The sequence below is a fragment of the Diabrotica undecimpunctata genome, chromosome 1 (genome assembly GCF_040954645.1).
Source record: "Diabrotica undecimpunctata isolate CICGRU chromosome 1, icDiaUnde3, whole genome shotgun sequence".
In the NCBI taxonomy this organism is placed as follows: domain Eukaryota; kingdom Metazoa; phylum Arthropoda; class Insecta; order Coleoptera; family Chrysomelidae; genus Diabrotica; species Diabrotica undecimpunctata.
Window position 1 is genome coordinate 206,703,890 of NC_092803.1, and position 22,561 is coordinate 206,726,450.

General features: G+C 34.6%; 1 protein-coding gene across 1 annotated transcript; it reads left to right on the forward strand.

The window, feature by feature from the left end:
- The first annotated feature begins 210 nt into the window (after window positions 1–210).
- On the forward strand, window positions 211–22,494 carry LOC140437233 (protein dachsous-like). Its single transcript, XM_072526620.1, has 3 exons — window positions 211–431; window positions 20,096–21,844; window positions 22,462–22,494. The coding sequence occupies exons 2-3, from the start codon at window positions 20,117–20,119 to the stop codon at window positions 22,492–22,494; spliced, it is 1,761 nt and encodes a 586-aa protein (XP_072382721.1). The 5' UTR covers window positions 211–431; window positions 20,096–20,116.
- Window positions 22,495–22,561: the final 67 nt, after the last annotated feature.

A 22,561-nucleotide genomic window follows, 5' to 3' on the forward strand; every position in this document is an offset into this window, starting at 1 on the left:
TCATCAACAAATGACCCGCGAATAGACAAGACAATAGAGTGTTTCTGTAGCCCAGACAATGAGCGACTAGGACGGTGCCCGTTTCAAACTTGCCGCCGTACCTGTACTCTCGCGGCCCATCGAGACAGGTAGCGGGGAACGGAGAGGTGTCTTGGAATGCGGTGGGGGCCGTAGCACTCACCACCAGCTCAATTCTCAGTTCATCTCGAGAACCGACAACGAGAGTACGCCGCGAGTACTTGCGTCCGCGAAAGTCAACCTTGTTTTTGTGGTGAACCGAAAACTTGCTCCCTACCTCGATTTTAAACTCATACAATCTGGATTAAATTGAAATAGTGGTACTACTAGTTTGTATATGTGTGTGTTGCTAATGTTGTGCTTTTTTGGATTACTCTTACCCAACAGTCTCTAAGAAGATATTTCACTCACAGGTTCGTCAATCTACTATTCTCTAAAAATCTAGAATTGAGGTACTATTCAAAATCTTTACGCTATAGTTGGTTGGGTTCCCTAGGATCTTAAGAATTGTAAACAAATTGCGCTAAACATAAAAACATTCACGCATCTTGCATAAATTATCACATTAAATATATATTACAAAAAAAGGGACCACAGCTTTCGGGTATTGAAGTACCAATATTCCTTTCGTTTTTCTTTCAAAAATATCCGTATCCCGTGATATAAAGATCGATAATAATCAATATACGCTCATATACATAAACATAACCTAAAAAACGCACCGAGCATCAATCCGCTAGTTTTTACGCTCAGGGTCGTACTGTTTGGGTAAATACTCGTAACACCCGAAGCTGTTGAGGTTTCGACAGATTCCCAAAGATCGGCACCTTCAAAGAATCTGGTAAATTGGGGAACCATTACAAACATTTTTAGTGAGTGACCGAAGAAGTTGCGGAGCATGTTTTCAGAGAAGATAGTAGCGGTTTTGTTCTGCTTATTAGCGAGTCTATCTCTTAGGGATGATCTCGAGGAGGTTTTTTTCGAACCCTCCTTTGGGGGCGGGTTTCTCGGAGTTAATTTCGAGAGGCGGATCGAGGATGTATTCAAATTTTGTTTAACTGCGGCAGGTTTAATTTGTGGGATTTAAATATTAATGGGAATATCATATTTGCGTTCTAAAAAGGTTTTTTTATGAGGTAGAGATATACGGGATGAGAATTTGAAAATTTACTTAAATAATATGAAAAATCGGAAAGACAGGTTAATTTTCATAACAAGGAGGAGACTTAAGTTACGTTTTTAAATAGGAATGGAAAGTTGCAGATTATTTTTAATGGCGTTTATTTATCCGTTCATTAGTAGTCTAATTCTCGGTACCTACTTGCCAAAACATTGCGTTCGAAAGTTACAGATATTGTTAGAACTTGGTTGCACTAAGATTAATGTTTGTAAAGGTATTATGTAAATAAAAATGATTTTATTGAGGCTTCTTTCAGTTCAATTGATTACACGATTATCTGACACCCTCCCAACGCTTAGAAAACAGAAAAAACACAATAACAGTAGTCTACTCGCTTGATTTTAGTTATTTTAATTTTCTAACAAGTAAAAAAACAATCAACAATTATTGTACAATACCACACGAAGATAGGTTAATGAATTGTCGGGAAGAGAGGAACTTATTTCTCACAAGCTGGTTCTTTAGTCACAAATTTCTTAAAAGTTGTACTTGAATTAGTTCTAATATACAAGTAAAATCAAAATTGACTACATCCTTTTACCAGAAAAGATGATGATTAACTCGAATTAAAAAAATACTAGTAACAAGCAAAATCTAGGTATGAAAAAACTGACAGAAAATAAACAAATGTATAAAGTAATACTGTAATAGATTCAGAACGTCTTTAGACTTTGTTCGATGTCCAATTTCCACTTTTTCGTTGTTTTTTATAATCTTTGAAACTAATTGGCTCTCTTACTTCCTCCGTATATGCGTTTTCCTCTCTTCTGGCTTCCTGTAGCTATCTACTACTCATATTGATACTGTAGTTTTCTTTTCGCTGCACATGCTCGTACCATTTGCGATGTTTTCGTTGTATGGATTGTATTAGATGGACTTCATTGTTGTGGATTATATTCCCATTTGCTCCCTGATTTTTCATTTCTAATTCCTCTTGTCCTTGAAATCATCGCCTCATATCCTATGCCTCAATACATCAATTTTCTTTATTTCCATTTTTCTTTTGTTTCTCTCTATTCATCGTCACTTTTTACAGCCAAATGATAGCATCCATAATTTTATAAATATTAAGAGGTCTTATAGCTTTATCAACTTTTACTATGTTGGTGTTAATTTCATAGATATAAGCAAGATATACAGCAAGCATACAAAGATTACAAGAGAATAAGAAATGAAACACATGCATTTGTAAGAATAATTAAAAACGAGCACTGGAAACGCTTCTCAAAAGAAGAATTTAATTTTTATCGTTTACAAAAAGAAATATGGTGCTGGAAGGAATTAGTAGTTCGAAACACATCAAAAAGAATGCATGGGTTGACCATTGAAAGAAGTTATACACAGAGGAACCACAAAAAATGACGTTAAAATTTTTAAACTGTTTGTCCTTGTGTCGTGTAGTGTATGTACAATTTTATGTTTATGACATTCTTAACAGATTGTTGGATAGGCCAAATTTGACGAAATGCCCCTGAAGATGCACTTGGAAGCGAAAGTATTTGGGCAAGAATTAATTAATAAAACTGTGCTCGATATCTGCCTTTCATTTGATCAAAGTTCATTTATTCGAGCATTCAACCTTATACCAATTCAGAATGATGTCTGTTTTTTTTTTATTTTCATAGCAAAAAACGATTTCTTTAAGTAATTTCCATAACTTATCTCAGCCAAAATTAGGACAATTATTATCTTTCGTAAGTAGCAAATTTTTACATTAAATAATTTCTATCCACTGGGTTCTTTTTTAAAGTCGTGTATTCTTGTGTGCACTTCAGATTTACTGACCTTCTTCTAAATTTATAGCTGAGGATGACAGAGATGTTGAAACGCGTCCAATATCTTAAATAATAAAGAATTTTTACAATTTTATGGTTTAACTTCTTTTTCTTCTTCTTCCTTCTTGTATGTAGGCTTTAAAACCTGTTTCTTCTTCAATATTAGTCTCCTAAATTGTTTAAATTATCGCACTATCTTTTCCTGGTCTGCCAATACTTCTTCGTCCATTTGGTGACTTATCTCGTGCAATTCGTATTTTTCTATCCTCTGCTAGTCTACTAATGTGTTCGTTCCACTTCTGTTTCCGTTTTGTCACCCATCCATTTAGGTTTTCTATATTTCATGCTCTTCTTATGTTTTCGCTTCTCTCCCTATCCTACAGACTTTTCCCTGATATTCGTCGGAGTATGATATATGAGTATGAGTAGATGTATCAGGCCTTGTCTCCGCCGTGTATGTTAATATAGGTCTAATTGCTGCTTTATAGAGTATTGTTTTTGTGTCTTGTCTTAGGTGTTTGTTCTTCCAGATTGTGTCATTAAGAGATCCCGCCGCCTTACTTGCTTTTAAGCTTTGTTGTCGTACTTATTCTTCAACATCACCGTAACTAGCTATATCTATTCCCAGATATCTAAACCTTGCTTCCTGCTTTATTGTTTTCCCATCAATTCCGATTTTACATCGTAGTGGGTATTTAGATGTTGTCATACATTTGGTTTTTTCTGTTGATATTATCATATTGTATTTCTTGGCAATTATATTGAAGATATGTGTTAATCTTTGGAGCTCGTCTTCTGTCTCTGCGATTAATGCGACGTCGTCTGCATAACATAATATTTGGATTTATTTATTCCCCAGTCTGTAACTATGACTGTCTGATACCGCTGCATGTCTTCCCTGTCGGTCGCTAGTACTACCTGGTCATCAGCAAACTGGAGTGTATATATACATTCATTGCTAAGCTCTATACCCATTCTATGCAACTTTCTTTTCCATCTTTCCAATGCTGCTGCAACATATATCTTGAATAAGGTTGGTGAGATACAGCATCCCTGTCGCAAGCCTTTTGTAACCAGGAATTCTTCCGTTAGATATTTTCCTGTTTTTATCTGTGCCTTTGAGTCTCTATATGGTTCTTGTACAGCATTTATCAATGTGTGGTTGATGTTAGATCTTTTCAACGTTGTCCACAATTTTGTTAAGGGGATGTTGTCATATGCTTTTTGCAGGTCTACAAAAGTAATATGAGTTTCTAGATTCTTAGCCGATCTTTTTTCTATTATTTGTTTAAGACAAAATACGCTATCGGTGCACGATCTTCCTGCACGGAACCCGCTTTGTTCTTCTTCTTCATTGTGCTGATATTCTTCCTCGATCATATTTCTCAAAATTCGTCCATACAGTCTGCTCAGGGTGCTGGTTATCGATATACCTCTATAATTATTACAATTCCTTTTGTCCCCCTTTTTGTGTATTGAGGACATGTATGCCGTTCTCCATTGTTCTGGTACTGGGTGTCCATTTAGGCACTGATTGATCACATAAGTTAATTTTTCAAATAGTTTATGAGTTCCATTCATAAGCATTTCAGCATAGATTCCCTCAGGTCCAGCGGATTTACCATTCTTCAGGGTCACTACAGCCTTCCTTACTGTTTCGATGTCTAGCCTCGCTTCCTCTCCTTGTATATGTACTGACTGTGTTGGGGAGTTCGCTAGGAATTCTTGTCTTGTCTCTGTCAGCAAGGTTTCATAGTGATCTCTCCATTATCTTGGTTTTATGGTGTGTATGTGTGCTTTGTCTTTTCCTGTATTTTTTACTGATTGTATAAAATTCCATACCTCTGTACATTGCTTCCCTCCGATGTATGTATTGATTTCTTGACATTTCTGATCCCATGTTTTATTCTTTTCTTGTTTTATCATTTTTCGTAGTTGTCTATCGGTTTCTTTGTAAGCTTGATGGTCTTCAGTATTTTTTGTATTTAGGCATTTTAGATGCTGTTCTTTTTTCTGTTTTACCATATATTTGATTTCTTCGTTGCACCATATTTTGTTACTAATTTTGTTTTGCTGTGTCCTGAGTGTCTCCTTAGAGGCCTGGTGTAAACTAGCAATAATATTCTCGTAAATATCTGAAAATGTTTGTCTCTCTATTTCTCGTAGTTATTCATCCAGTCGTCGTTGGTATAGCTGTTTAGTACTATCATTTTTATAAAAGTATTGAAGTTGTACTTCGGAGTGTCCACTGTCTGCAAGTCTTGCTTGTCTTCTAGGTTTTGGTCTCCGTGTATTATCTTAAGTGGGAACAAAATTTTCGCTCTTCGGAGAACTCTTACATCATTCCACTGCAATACAGATTTTTGTTTACTAATAATATAACCGATGACTGATTTTAGATTTATATGGTTTTACTTGTAAATTTGCTGCTTTATAGATTATTGATTTTGTGTCTTGTCTTAGGTGTTTGTTCTTCCAGATTGTGTCATTAACAGATCCCGCCGCTTTACTTGCTCTTAAGCTTTGTTGTCGTACTTCTTCTTTAACATCTGATATTATCATATTGTATTTCTTGGCTGTTGCTGATACCGCTTTGTACTGGTATACATTGTGTTAGTTTTCCATTTATCTTTGCCTGTAATCGATTATGTAAGTAGATGTTTTCGATGGTTTGTCTAATATTGATTGGTATGTTTCTTTTATACAGTAGGTGTAAGACGTCTTGGACTTGGGTGCGATCGAAAGCCTTTGTCAGGTCTATAAAACATATATGGTTTTACTTGAAAATTATTATCTCTCATTGCCTTGCATATTGTATCCAATGTAGGATACTCTTTGTTTAAACGAATGAACTTTTCTCCGAAGGACGGTTCTATGAAACTCGTCAATTTCCATTGGTTGTTTTCGTTCATGTATTTTAAAAATCTGTAAATGGTTCTTTCACTAACACCTATCATACCAGATCACATAGTGACTACAATATTAACCGTAATGAAAGGTTATTGATGAACAAGGGAGTTAAGAAGATTTAACACAATAGTTTTTTCTCTCATAGAATACGCACCGTTTTTAAGTTTAGCAGCAACAAATTCAAACAATAATGCCATTTTAACCCATGGACTGAACTGTTAACTGATTACACGGAAGGTATCAAATTCGTCAAAACTTTCACTTACTCGGTCGGCAGATAGGGAGATGCCCCAAAGATGGTTTGTCAAATTCGTCAGTCAATAATAAAGAATTATCCCCTACTGAGACAAACTATTAGATGAATGTAATAGTATATATAGATATGCCTTATAAATACAAAAATAGTACTACTATTAAAAGAGAAAAGTTGCTTCGTGAGAAAAGTGCGGAAAGAAAATACAAATAATTATCTGCCTTAGATATAAATTTTACAAAATTCGTACTTTTTATTTTCTTATTATTATTAGCGTTACTTAAGAGTGTTCAATCACAAATTAACCCCTTAGTTTGTAATCTCACATTATTCTTAATTTCTTAATCTATTATAGTTTCACCGTGTATAAGTGACATTGTGAAAATGATATCGAGTAATATTTTAATAATTAAAGTCCATTCACTTGTTAACGAATTGTCGAATAATATATTGTTTCTAATTGAACTTCTTAAGTGTCGCAATTAAGGCGCAGATTAAATTATAGGGTAAGCAAAGTTTGTTGGTATGGTATGATAGGAAGCAATAACCTATGTGCTACGTATGAAATATTTGTGAGATTATAAATTGGGGATTTGAGCTCATTTGAACACAGTCAATTATGAGTAGTTACCTAACGAACATCATATTGGGTAATTACCAGTAGCTGTCAATAAATCAACACTTTTACTCCACAACTTCAACCTTTTATTATACCTATCATCGTCGATCGACCAGAAGCGGACAAAGGGGCATTTACAAACCGATTCGAACCTCAAATCTACGTTCGAATCTTTCCAAGAGTTTTTAATTTCATGAGATCTTTTTTTAAAGTAAACTTAACTCAACTAACTCCAAATTTTTCAAAAAAATCTTGTTGGTTTCACCTGCATCCGTACGGCAATGGTTTATAGCTTTGACGGTAACCCTCAGCATCATTTGAAAATTTTCATTTGTAATGAGCTTCCAGTTGCAAACAAATAGACTTTAACTTATGAATATAAACCGATAAAATAAACGGTACTCATAAACATAAAATATTTTGATTGTACACCAGTTTTTGATAATATATAACTAAAATATTGCGCAATTGATCCTCAATATAAAATCAATTACTAATATCAAGCCACATATGACCTGTATTCACTAACCTCTCGCTGCTAAGCCTTCCAAATTAATTCCGATAGGTATAAAAACGTTCGGTATGTGTTATTACAATCAATAAAACATTTTTGAAAGCTTTTTAATCTAGAGATAGGTAACGGAGCCGCGATAGAGCCGTACGTATCGGAGGATCGTTATTCAACGAAATGTTTATTTAAAGAAATGCTAGCTTTAAACTCCTTAATGACATATAAATCACTCATTGACAGCCAATTAAAAAATATTAACACGTTGGATTAAATTATTGGCGGTTTACATATTTAAATTTTTAAATGGCGAATAATTGGACGGTGTGCGATGAAAGGGAATCAATCATAAAGTTTACGAAAATTTATTAATCGAGGCCATTTGCTAATGGCTTGTTTAGTTTTATTGGTAATTTATATTATGACAAATTAGCAAAAATTTCTACTTTGTTTTGGTGTTCAAGATATTTCATTGTACGACTTAAGAAAATTCCATAAGCAGGGTCAAATCGAACGACCTCGGTGTCTAGTTCATATCATCACCACGTGAGATGACCAAGCTCTCAAAACTCTGGTACAGAATGTCCAATGTGCATGTCATTTAATTCAGGCCAAAATAAGTTGGTAATCGCCGACCTATAGCGCTCGCTGTTGACTATGATGGTCTGGTTAACGTGTTGTCAAAGAAATATGGTCAGTTTCCAACTGCTACAGAATTTTAGCGAGTATACATAGTTTACATGCAGCTTCTGGATCAACTGAATTTTGTACGGATACAGGCCCAAGCCGCAGTGCAAAAGTTGTGGTCCGTGAATGGCCGAGTTCTTGTGAACGACGTGAAATTAACTGCCTCGGATTGTCCTGCACACTCTCACGGACAACAGCGACGTTTTCCGCAGATTTTGCTTTTCAGATACGCAAAATAGAGTCTCACCAAATTTTTTGATTGATCTTGAGTGTTGGTTGATTGTTTATTAAACCAGTGAACTCAAATTTATCTATAACATGGCTTACAGAACCTGCGTCTATGGTCTTCAATATATAGCAACCTTATTCATTGACTGACTTTTTTTTTAATCCTTCTCCTTAGTCCTAATCCCTTTTGGGGTGTGGTGATACCATCAGACCTTTACAGTTTTTTCACGATTTCTCTCCATTCTTCTCTGTCCTGGGCTAGTTGTACAGCTTCATGTAACCCTTGGTTAATCAGTATTTTTATTTGATCTACCCAACGGCTTGGAGCTCTTCCCCTAGATCTCTTTCCTTTAACTCTACCCTCGACTATCAGTTTTTCCATCGTACCTGTTCTTCTAGCTATGTGTCAAAAATACTGCAAATATCTCTGTTGTATTTGTTTAAGCAATCTCTCCTTTACTTTAAGTTGTTCTAATATTGATATGTTAGTGCGATGATCAATCCAGGATATTCTCAACATGCGGCGGTATACCCACATTTCAAAAGCGTCCAGTTTATTTTTATTCTCTTTCTTTAAGGTCCACGTTTCGGATGCATATGTGGCTATGGGAAAAATGAGCGCCCTTACCAGCCTTAGTTTTGTGTGTATTGTTATCCTAGAATTTTTCCAAATTGCTACTAGTTTGATCATAGCTATTCTAGCAATAGTCAACCTTCTACGTATCTCTCTGTCACACCCTCTGTCATTTGTTATTAGGGACCCCAAGTATATAAAACTATTTACTACTTCAAAGCCCCCAATTTCTTTAATGTGTTGAAGATTATTCCGAGCTCTGTCTACTTTCTTTTTTCTAATAGTGTACCCGAATTTGTTTCAATCCGGTTTTGCTATTTGATTGATAGCAACTGTGGACATTTTGTGTATGTATTTTCCCTTCTATCTCTCAGTCTTATTTTTAATGTTTCTGTTTTAGATACATAATATTGTTCATGTTTTACATAGATAGATAAAAATGGAAAGAATGCACCAGCAGAAAACTTTGCTCTTACCGAATATTTCATAATTTTAAATATGTAATTGAGTGTACCAAACAAAAACCATGTTAACATCGTTCTTCTTTTTATTTCTTCTGTCTTCATTATACTGTAGATCAAAAGTATATGTCGTCATTAATGTTTTTACTTTGTTTTGTTTTAACTAGAAATGGTAACTCTTCTTTATTTGTCGTAATTCTCTATCCGTCGCTAAGAAATGAAATTGTCTGCGTATCTTAGTAGCTTTTTATTCTTCTCCTTCATTCTCTTTATAAGCAATTCTGCTTATTCATTGGCGGATTAATACCTCTATGGAACAGTTCGAACTTCCTGTACATTTATATTAAGTTCTTTATTGGTGGTAATTTCTGATGTTTCCGGTTCTAGCGTCGTTTGTTCTTCCTCTGCATAGAGCGTTTTTTAGGTAGTCAATCCAAGTATCCTTTTCTATGTGTTATGGTTCTATTAGTTCCTTTACCTCCGTTCTTTGACCTCTTACGAAGCGCCATATTTCCTTTTCCAGACCGTAAGAATCATTTTTAAATAGACAGCTTCATGATAAGAAAAGAAAATATATATTTAGATCAAAATCAATAAAAAAAACGTGTTGAAAGATGAAAAGAATTTCTAGTACAAATTGGAGGAATATGGTATAGAGCTACTGCTATTTAAATACTTTAAAAAACTTTAAGAAATAACTTAAGGAATAAAGAAATGGTGCTTAAACGAAGTTAGGAAAAAATAAAAAGAATCGAAATCTATATAAAAAGTCATAAGAAAATTAGATAGGAAGTAGATTTTCAAAACTAGGTTTTTCTTTTTCTTCCCTTAAGTTGTTCTTTATCTATTTCTTTCTATTTTTGTTTTCTCAATGTATAACTATCTATAAAATAATATAATGTTAAATCTTAATTAAACAATGACCACAGCTACTCTCTTATATGGATTTGAAACTAGATAATGCCGTAGACCGTAGAGAGACTACTCTAGAATCCAAGGTAGCAAAATGAGTTTCCTTAGAGGAGAGACAGCCATTACAAGAAAAAGAAGAAGAAGTTTGATACCGGAACAAGTAACAAATAATCTTTGGAATAGAAAAGATTAAAACATGACAAAAATAATTACATAAAATGTTGCAGTTCACATTCTAAATACTTTTTATGTGATAAAATCTCTAATGTAATTTGGTTCCTTATTTTCAGACATCGTCCACCGTTCCATTATAAAATTGGAACCTTTTAAATAGATATGATATATATGCAATTATTCGAATTAACATGTATATTGGTTTTGGTTTTATTTACTTCTTGCTTGAACAAGATAGTGCTATAAATATCAAAAATGAGTTATATGTTTATACAAAATGTTAAGTCAGTTAAGTTGAAAATAGAAATATTGAATGTGAAGTAGGTGTTCATACTAGATGGGATGGATATACTTAGGACAAAAAATTTGAAACTAGTTAATATATTTACCATTTGTAATTCCGAAACATACGAAAAAATATAGTTTTGGTTTAACTTTTCAGTGTATTATTATTTTTAATTTAAACAAGAGATCTGTGATATTACTATGGTTTCAAATAATATTCCAATTAAAATCTGTACAAAAGTAGCTTAAGTTGGTTGTAGTGAGTTAAATTTTAGTGAGGAAAAATTTTACAATGTAAAATTTTACTGTAAAAATTGTATTTTTTTACCGCATCAACTCATAGGGTTATTAGCGGGGTGGTATATCTTTATTTTAGAAAAGTTACACTTAGTATATTAAAATTTACATAACAGTTTTGGAAAATACAAACATTTTATGTTAGAAACCCGTATTCAACCAGCTTTGTGGCTTTGGCTGGATATCCAAGTAAGCTATAGGTCACCAGGAATATAATTTTTGAGCGTTCTTTAAAGAAATTTTGGGATAGGTACTTGTTTTTGCCGTAAACGTCATTTGATTTTTTCCATTGATTTTTCTTCGATTTAATCAGCATATTTTCAGAAAATCTTTAAAGAAGTATGTGAAAACCGATAAAAAATGAGTCAAAATCAGATTATAGTATTAAGTATTTCATTCTTTGTAAATTACACACCCTTAAATAATCTATATGTAATATACTTGTCGTGTGTTTGGTTTTTACAGTATGGTCCAACTGTTCCATTCCTGGCGAAGGAATGTTCCATGATCAGGACACCATGCGCTTTGTCGACGTAATTTCAAACATGTGCTTATTTAAAAAATACGCATCGTATACAAACATCCATTTGCAATTCAATTCAACTATAGCTATTGTCATAGCTTTAGAAAAACAACTGAGAATAAATTTTAAACTCATCCATTCTTTGGACCATACAATACATACCAAATAATCTGTATTCTGTAGCTATTGAGACTCTCATACTTTGTAAGATTTTGTCATTAGATGTTTTTCGGTTTAATTTTCTAGCGGGCCTTTGCCAGAAATTCATTCATACGACATTTTTCCTTCCTCTAATAATCCTTTCTTCTATTTCCTTACCAGGACAGCCACTATAACTCAATGTTATGCCTAAATATGATATAAACATTTATATTATTTTTATCTATGGTTAGCTTTTCTCTTGGGTTCACAATGCACATCTTTTGAGTTTTTGTGCGATTTACGGATAAGCTTCGTTCTACATTTTCTTTAAGCAACCTTTTAGCCATAAATTCTAGATTGTTTGTCCTGGACTACATCCACTTGACCAGTAGCAGAGTAAAGTGTATAAAGAGTATTCTACTCTTCCACTTTTACTTTTCCACTTTCTCAAAGTTTTATTTAGATATATGTTAACCCTTTACCAGGGGTGGCCATTACTCAGTAGCTTTGGTACTGGACTAAGCTTAAGGTTTTTTTCTTCACCTTTTATTCTGATTCTAACAGTATTTTCTTCTGCATGTTTAACACAGTTCTTAGATCTTTCCTGTATGTTGTTGAGTATGGTTTTGGACGAAAAAGCTCACAGTGTATTAGTTGTTTTAATGTTTTTATAATGTATTTATTTCCTTCCTTTTTTTATTTTTTCTGAATGGCCTTTTATTGGTATTTTATTGCTTTCTCATATAAAATAACAATTGACTTCATAACCATCTGAATATTGAACTAAATAAACTAAAAATTGTTATCGGCAATTATTTACCATAGTCTAGAAGTCTAGTCTCTATCGGTAAAATATTCATTTAATTTTCTATGAATATAACTTTGCTTTGGGAACAAGTTACCTCATCATCATCATTGGTGCTACAGCGCTATAAAAGAGCCTTGACCTTCCCAAGTCTATTACGCCAGTCAGTTCTATCCATTGCCAACTGTTGCCAGTTTGCTGCGCCTATTTGTCTACCATCCTCATCTACACCATCCCTCCATCAGATTTTTTTCCTACCCCTACTTCTACTTCCCACAGGTTGTGACATAAGGATTCTTCTAGGAGGGTTGTTCTGCTGTGATCTTGCCAGATGTACTGCCCATCTTAGTCTTCCTATTTTTATAAGACATACTTCGTCTTTACCACCAAATATATGTTTATATCTGTGATATATCTCGTAGTTGTACCTACTTCTCCAAACACCATTTTCACAGATGCCACCGAATATTCTTCTCAGGATTCTTCGTTCAAATATAATCAGGAGATTTTCATCTGCCTTGGAAATGGTCCATGTGTCCGACCCATATATCAACACTGGTTGTATAAGAGTTTTGTATATTGTTATTTTTGTTTTTTGCATCTGCATATGCCAAAATTTGGGATGATTTATTAAAAATGTTTCCTCTGTTGTCTATTTGGGCATCCCTGACCGCCTTTTCCAGAGCTATGTTGAAAAAGAGACACGCCAGCGCATTTCCCTGTCGCAACCCAACAAATACCTCTGATTGTTCGCCCTATATTTCGACTTTGCAAACAACTTTACGCATTGTAGCCTTAACCAATCTTATCAGTTTAATTTTTTTTAAATTTATTCCTTAGGACACTCTCATAGGCCGATTTAAAATCTGCGAAAAGTTGGTATGTGTCGATATTGAATTTATTTTTTTTCCCGTATTTGCCTTAGCACAAAGATCTGGTCTGTTGTTGATCGACCAGGCCTAAAACCACTTTGATATTCGCCAAGAAGCTCCTCTGAATATGCACTTAGGCGACCATATAAAATACTCGAAAATATTTTGTATGCTGTATTAAGGAGGTTTATTCCCCTATAGTTTCTACATTCCAATTTATCGCCCTTTTTGTATAGCGGGCAAACGATCCCAATACACCACTCTTCTGGGATTTGTTCCTTACTCCAGGCACTCAGTATAATTTTATATATATGATTAGTCAGAGTAGCACCTCCACATGTAATAAGTTCCGCGGGTATACCATCACTTCCTGGAGATTTATTATTTTTTAGGTGTTTTATTGCATCTCGTTTTTTTTTTCTGTGTATTTTATTTTTTCTGAATGGCCTTTTATTGGTATTTTATTGCCTTCTCATATAAAATAACAATTGACTTCATAATCATCTGAATATTGAGCTAAATAAACTAAAAATTGTTATCGGCAATTATTTACCATAAAAGTCTAGTCTCTATCGGTAAAATATTCATTTAATTTTCTATGAATATAACTTTGCTTTGGGAACAAGTTACCTACACAATTTAAATGTAATGCTTGTGCGATTATCTTTCTAGATTTCAAGACCTCTCGAAAAAATATAATTTTACATGCTTCGTGAAACGCATAAGAATTACCGAAATTCATACACCGGATTCAAACTCCCTAATTTCCTAGCCACTTTAACTCAACCGTATTTATTTTAAGATCTAGAAAAAGGATCACAATCTACCTGCATATCTCCGGCATTATGTTCAAGTCAACTGTGACAATTGGATTACCTGGGCCTGTGAATGTTTCTGCACATTTTCTATCTTTAAAAGGTATTGATAATGATCGCTGGGAATACAATTCTTTTGTCATTCGTTCATTGTTTTATTTTATTTCTGTAATAAAGTGATAAACAAAGAATATTTAATGTGAATGTGAATAACAATATCGTTAGGTAATTTTATAGCTTTTTTTTATCTCTTGTACGTTTTATCAATGGTGATTTGCTTCCACGATAGTTTTTATGTTGTTAAAATTGGAGATAAGTGAGATATATCATGCAGCTATTTTGTGGAAGATCTATAAAGTGTTCATCGTATATACTGAACATTGTCGTGTATCAATGAAACGCGTAAAGATATCTATCAGTGAATTAAGTTTATTAATTGAAAGGACTTTTATTAGTTCTATGATTTAAAGTGCTGTCACAGCCGGCGAAAATGTAGTTTCATTATATCTTTCTTAGTAAGCACAACATTTTGAACTTATTACAGTGAAACTGGAATACCTATGCCACGTGAAAAGGGGACCAAAATATGAAAGTTTGACTTATAATGCAAGCAAAGATTTAAGAAAGAAGATCTGTTGGCCGAAGGTAGAATTCTTGCTTGAGATGCTTGAGAAGAATCTACGTGATTGGTATCAACGCAGATCGATTGATTTGTTTAGAGCAACAAGTTCAAAAATTAAAATAGCAAATATAAATTCTAACTTCCATAGTGAAAAAGTGTTATTTTAAACTTCAGAAAATTTTTAAAATAACAAGAAAATCAAGCAGGGGTATTATTATTGATAAAAAAGACTTAAAAGAAAACCTTAGAAGCTGTGAGCACATCAAGGAGAGAATTATTAAAGTATCTATTATGTGAAAATTGCATTTCTAGATCATTGGGATTTAATGCTCCTTCAATTACAAACACAATCACAAACACAGGATCACTACAGGAAGAAATAAAACTAGCAAATATAGCCGTAGGAAAGATAGCCAAAATATGGAAGGACTCTCAACTTTCACGAACTCTACAAATGAGCTTACTGTTCCCAATACTGACATACACATATGAATCTTACTCTACGGCAAGTGGAAAGAAAAAAGATAGACACCACTGAAATGTTCTGTTGGAGAAGAATGTTATGAGTTTCGTAGACCGACCATTGGACAAATAATTCAAATTTAAATAAACTAAAGTTCAGCAAACAGCTCTCCAGGAAAGTCTATCTCTAACAATTAAAATACTTTGGACATGTTATGAGAGCAAACACAGTAAATATGGAAAGACTTATTATTCAAGGAAAGATAGAACGCCAAAGATCACGAAGAAGATCCCCAACAAGATGGATTGACCAAATTACAGAAATATGCAAAAGACCTTCTTCTTCTTTAGATGCAAATCCACTAATGGATGTTAGCGATCACATTTTCCATTAATTCTCTATTTCTTGCAATATGTATCAGAGATTGTATGTCGTTAATCCCTGTCCATTGCCTTATGTTTCGGAGCCAGGACATTTTCTTGCGTCCCATTCCTCTCTTGCCTTCAATTTTACCCTCGATTATAAGTTGGAGGAACTGGTATTTTTCATTTCGCATGATGTGACCTAGATACGCCGTTTTCCTTTTCTTGATGGTTTCGAAAAGTTGGCGTTCTTGGTTTATTCTTTTAAGGACATCTATATTTGTGATTTTCGCTGTCCATGGTATTTTTAGGATACGGCGATAGAGCCACATTTCGAAAGCTTCTAATCTGTTTATATCCCTCGTTTTGAGTGTCCAGCCCTCTACGCCATATAGCAGCACTGACCACACGTAGCACTTAGTAAACCTTAGTCTCAGTTGAAGATCGAACTCTGAACAAGTCAGTACCTTCTTAAATTTTACGAAAGCTTGTCGAGCTATGCTTGAGACCTATGCTTGAGTTAAAAGAAATGACCAGAGATCTTTTTAGATGGACAATACGACAATACAATACGATGGACATCACGATGTTTACTACAATCCCTTCGGAGGTCGGAGGGCCAGGACTGAAGGGAGAGATGATTTTTAAGGAAAAAAGAGAGATCAAAAAGAGATTCAAATTTAATTTAAAATATTCTATTTTATAATTGAATTCTTACAGTTTTAGATGCCAACACGCTAAGCGGCTTCCGAGATCTTTTATCGAAAAAATCCATATGAGTGGCCGACGATCAGTAATAAAAGTGAACTTGCGGCCAAAAAGATGTGGTCTAAAATATATGGCTGCCCATACAATAGCTAATAATTCTCTCTCTATAGTAGAATATTTTGTTCCGGCTCTGCATAGTGCTTTGGAGGCATAAACGATTGCTAAATCTTTTACTGTAGGACCTCGCGATAGAAGGGAAACAACTGCGAAAACACTAGCGTCAATAGTAAGAAAAATGGTTTCTCAAAATTTTAATCTACGAGTATTGGTTCTAATATTAAAATTAAATTATTTACAAAATATAATAATTATCAATTTAACATTAAAAACTAATATTCCATGAAAATCTAATAGAACTTCTTGATAATATAAGTAGCCGTAAAGAAATTATGCTGTTGGGAGATTTTAATGCTTGGTCAGAGAAAAAACATTAGAAAAAGTCATAGTAAAATACGGGAATGACAAAACAAATGAAAATGGAGAACAGTTAATCAATGGCTAACATTAATTAATAACAGATAAATATACCTGGATCCAACCAACGAGAAACACCAAGTCAAGTATAGATTTTTTTATATCAAAACAAGAAACACACATACAAGTAGAATGTGTATCTTCTGTGCTAGCCTCCTTTGGTACATTTCTCTTGAAGAGCCGTTCCACAGTGATTCTACATTCTATACCACCAAAAGATAATAAATAAAATCAATGCAATGGAACAAAAAACAAATTTTTTTTGGTTATGGTACAAGTGTTGGAATCCGACCATTTGTTGAAGTTGAAGCAGCAGATATAATATTTGTGGATATTGTGAGCCCAGTGTACAATCATTTATTCATTTTTTTCAAAGTAATATCTTAAATGGAAAATGGTGAATTTTTCCACCAAAATGGATCTCTCCTAAGTAGTGGCACTTTTTAAAAACTCGATCATAGCTCTGAAGATGGCTTTATAAGCCGAAAGAGCTCATTCTTTGATTAATAATAGAAAGTATTGGGTTGCCATGGAAATAAATTATTGGTTACGATGTTGCCGTTGTCCCCTCCACCGGATCACTGGACTTGATATGGTGAGAAACGAAGATATTCGAAGATAAATGGAAATTGATCTAGACATAATAGATACAATTGAAGCTAAAAGACTAAACTGGTATGGACACCTGCAGGAAAGCAGATGGCAAACAGAGATAAAAAATGGAATCCGACCTTAAAAAAAACGACCCAAACTGATTTGGAGAGAAGATGTTGAAGCTGCAATGGCCAGATTGCTTCGACAGAAAACGCTGGAAATTAGGACTTCAGAAAATTCGAAGCAGTTAAATCTGCCTATAGCTATATTTATAGGTAGTAATATCTAAATATGTCCAAATTTTCCCATCTTGTGGTATTGTGGCTCTCTGTTGTATATAGCTGATAGTAGCTTTGTTTATTATTTTCCAAAAGTTTTGTTAGTTCGTTATGGACATTATCGGATTCTGAAGCTGTTCTAGAATTACGTATTTCGCTGTCGATTTTATATATGGTAATAAGCCAAAATGAATTATAATGAAAATGATATTTTTTTGTTGCGTTTGTGGATTTTTTGTATACTTTGGTTATATATCATATATCATTCTTTGGGACTAACAGGGCCAAAATGGTCTGTTTGATCAACTCTTTTTTGACGTTGATGTTCATTAAGAATTTATTTTGAGTCCATGAGGACACATAGACAACCCTTACATACCTCCACCATATTGTTGGTTTTGAATCTTGTCTGTAAATAGTATTTGTTTCAAATTCTTCCATGCATAGGTCTGCTAATAATGGTCTCCAAAAAGAACAACACTTTACTAGGCCAAAGTTGTATTCGTAGAAATTATTGGTTGTTTATTACAATGTTATACTTTTTTCTAGTTCCATTTTAGAGAATAATCTGTATTTTTATTTTGCGTGTGGTGACAATTGTTGACACAATTTTTTAACATAGTTAACTTATAGCGGGTTACATTGCAATGAATATTACCATATTAATGTCAACGCTATAAACTATTTTTCTTACAATTTTTGAATAATAAATAGATTTTTTCTTCAAACGTCAAATAATGATGACATTACTTATCTAACTTGATCCTGTCAAAGTTTGATGTCTCCGCCGGCAGCAGTTTTTTTTTCCCATTCCTTTACGGCGGAGGGAAAAATGTTGTCACGGCAACAATATGAAACATGTCACAAAGCAACAATACAAATGTCATTAACAACAATTAAACATCATTTTTATTTATAGTAATATTAAAAGTACAATTAGTTAATGAGGCATTTTCAAAATTGAAACCGTGCAAAAATGTTCCCGACTCTTGATACGCATTGGTAATTGTTGATGATACTGATGGTCGAGAACAACTTTCAGCAATCATTCCCGATGTTGGCGAATCATGAGGGTTTAAAATTTTTTGAGCGTTATCGTTCGTATTTCGTATTGAATTATCTATGTCTATATATCCTTCGGCAACCGTGCTTGATTTCCAGCCCCCATGTCGTTTGAGTCATTCTAGATTTCCGCCTCCATCAATTAAAAGTGTTGCTGAAGTTCGTCGTAAAGAGTGACCCGTGTATGCGCTTGCATCGTTTAAATTTAAATAACTAGCTACTTTTTGGGCTACTGCGCTGATCGAATGTATTCCCATGACGCTTCGGTAACACTTTCCATTTTGGTACTTGATAAAAAATCGGTTTTCTGTGAAATTTTTAGGCCGCAGTGATGCATACTTTTTATACAGTTTAATGCAGTTTTGACCAATTATCGTAAAAGATCTAATTTGTTGTGTTTTACTGTCTGGGATTTTGATAATTATTACATTTTCTTTATCCTCAATGTCCACAGTCTTCATTTTTACCATTTCGTCGCATCGACAGGCGCCGGTAACTCCAATTAACAAAACAATCTGAAATATTTTTATAATTTAGTAGAGTATACTACATGCTTTGCAATATAATTTTTTTTACCGTTAATCCTAAATTCAACTTATCTGGCGCTTCAAACAAAAATTTATCAAACTCGTCTTTAGTAAAAACTTTAGACTTCTTTGCAGTATATCCTTCGCTTGTTTTTTTCAGAAAGGCACGTAACTTTAAAAAATTGCTTATATCCATATTTTTTCTAATAACTAACTCGGATTTTATCATAGAGTATCGTGACCACATCGTAGAAGATTTCCATTTATTTTCATTTTCCATTATATTAAAATGTGCCAGTAAAACGTCTTCGGTAACTTGCCGTACTCCTCTTGTATCGCATCACTCTTGGAAGTGCTTGTACGCTAACCGATACTTTATTCCGGACTTGGAGGGCCCCAAACGTGCTACTGCATTATTAGCCGCGGACTCAATTTCGTTTATGTTTTCCATTTTCGCACTAAATTTGCGCTTGCGGTTGCAACAACAATAAGCTGTCTTTAATAATTGCAAACAACTGTCAAACAACTGTAACCAGGGAGACGCAAATCCCACCGACGACTTAATTATTTTAATTTCTAACATCTAGACGACTTTGATAGTTGGCACAGTTAATTTCGAGTAAAAATAGCGTATGAATTGTACTATTTATGGTTGAAAATTGCTACGTTTGAAGAAAAAATAGTATACTTTATTCGGCAAAAAAGCGACTTCGTTCGGCGCGTAATATCGGGCGCGTCAAGAAAAGTCATGCTTCTCCGCCTCATAAAGTAATATACTATTTCCATATTTTTGTTATTTACCATATAATATTATATGTATATGTTATATGGCGTACTCTTTTGTGTCTGTATGTTAATATTTATCTTGTAGTTTTAATTAGGACTGATATTTCTGACTTTCTGTTTAGGATGTGCGAGCGATAACGAAGATGATCTCGACGATGGCGGTAGTGTGGCTGGCCAACCTGCTCATCTTGGCGGCGGCGGCAGACGAATACGTCCGCGACTTGGAAGTGTCAGAAGGAGCGCCAGTGGGAACGAGGATAGGCTTCATTGGCGACGGGGCGTCCCCAAACAGCGGTCCGCCGTATTTGATCGTGCCCGTGGGAAGTGCCGTCGAAACCGATCTCTCCATCGACCAAAACACCGGCGAAATTCGGACTAAAGTGCCTCTGGATAGGGAGACCCGCGCGAGTTACCACTTGGTGGCGATACCGATGAGTGGGGATAATGTCAAAGTGATTGTTAAAGTTTTGGATGAGAATGATAATGCGCCGACGTTTCCGATGGCTGTTATGAACATTGAATTTCCTGAAAATACACCTAGAGATGTGAAGAGGACGTTACATCCTGCTAGAGATCTGGATCTTGATGTGTATAATACTCAGAAGTACAATATAATATCTGGAAATATAAATAACGCTTTCAGGTTGTCTTCACACAGAGAGCGTGATGGTGTACTGTATCTTGACCTTCAAATTAATGGGTTTTTGGACAGAGAAACCACTGCAGATTACAGTCTAGTCATTGAAGCTTTGGATGGAGGTACTCCTCCTTTACGAGGAGAAATGACTGTAAACATAACGATTCAGGATGTTAATGATAATCCACCGGTATTTAATCAAAGCAGGTATTTTGCTACGATCCAGGAAAATGCAACGGTTGGGACAAATGTGTTGAGAGTAACAGCTACTGACGCAGACTCTGAAGAAAATGGCCAAGTTGAATACTCGATAAACCGAAGACAAAGTGACAAAGATAACATGTTTCGCATTGAATCCTCTACCGGTCTTATATCAGTCAATAAGCCGTTGGATTTTGAAATAAAAGAATTACATGAGTTGGTTATAGTAGCAAGAGATCATGGTTTGCAGCCTTTAGAAGCCACGGCGTTTGTTTCGATAAAAGTGACAGATGTTAACGACAACCAACCTACCATAAACGTGATATTTTTGAGTGACGATGCTACTCCGAAGATAAGTGAATCTGCGCAACCTGGAGAATTTGTAGCCAGAATAAGCGTGCATGATCCAGATTCGAAAACTGACTACTCTAATGTGAATGTAACACTTTCTGGAGGAGATGGACACTTTGGTCTTACTACAAGAGATAACATTATATATTTGGTAATTGTTTCTTTGCCGCTGGACAGAGAACTTAAGCCTAACTATACTTTGGACGTAGAAGCAACTGACAACGGAAATCCTCCTCTGCACGCAACAAGAACCATCGATCTTCAGGTGACTGATATAAACGATAACGCGCCTGAATTTGACCACGCTATTTACCACGCAAATGTTATGGAAGTTTCGGACCCAGGAACGTCGGTTATTCAAGTTCTTGCAATCGACAAAGATGAAGGAAACAATAGTGCGATAAGTTATTCTCTTTTGGATACTCCGGATACGCATTCGGGATGGTTCCGTATCGATTCTCGAAGTGGTTTAGTAACTACGCGCGTTCACGTGGATTGTGAAACTGATCCAGTGCCAAAATTGACGGTAGTGGCTACCGATAACGGGTTTCCTCCGTTGTCTTCGTCAGCCACAGTGTTAGTGACTATTCATGACGTCAACGACAACGAGCCGATCTTCGACCAGAGCTTTTACAACGTTTCAGTGGCGGAGAATGAACCGAAAGGACGATGCATTTTAAAGGTGAGTCTTTTATTCGTCTCTCTTGTAGGTATAGTTTTGCACTGTGTTGTATGTTTTGTTTATCTGTAAAAATGTTATTAATTGCTATCAACTTTTCGTCTACAAACAACGCATTTGGTAAGCGTACTCGAATAATTTTTCAGTAATGTAATATAGTTATTTTTAGATCGATTTATTCGGACTTATATTAGACTCTTCAATAAGTTTTGCTGTTATACAAGAAAAACACTATTTTATGGTTTAAAATACACTTTATTATTCAGTATAGCCTTCTAAAAACAGCAATGCACTTGTTTCAACGAGATTCTAATTTATGAATTCCATTCCTGAAAGGGCTACAGAATACGCTTCCAAAGTTGTTATGACCTCATTATTTGATGAAAAATGCTTTCCACGCATGAATTTTTTTTGGATATTGAAACAAATATGAAAGTCACTAGGGACCAAATTTGGTGAATACGGTGGATGCTCCAACAATTCGAACTTGTGTGACACGATGCATTGTCCTGATGAAAAAAAAAAAAATTTCTTCTTTAGCTGGTGTAAAAGAATACAATAATATTCAGAACTTATTATTTTACCAGTTTGCAAGTAATTCACAAACAATATTCTTTTAGCATCCCAAAAAACTGATTGTAACACCTTCTTGACATATTTTTGGACACGAACTCGGTTCGGAGCCAAAGAACCAGGCGTTTTAAAACTCTTTAGCCTCAT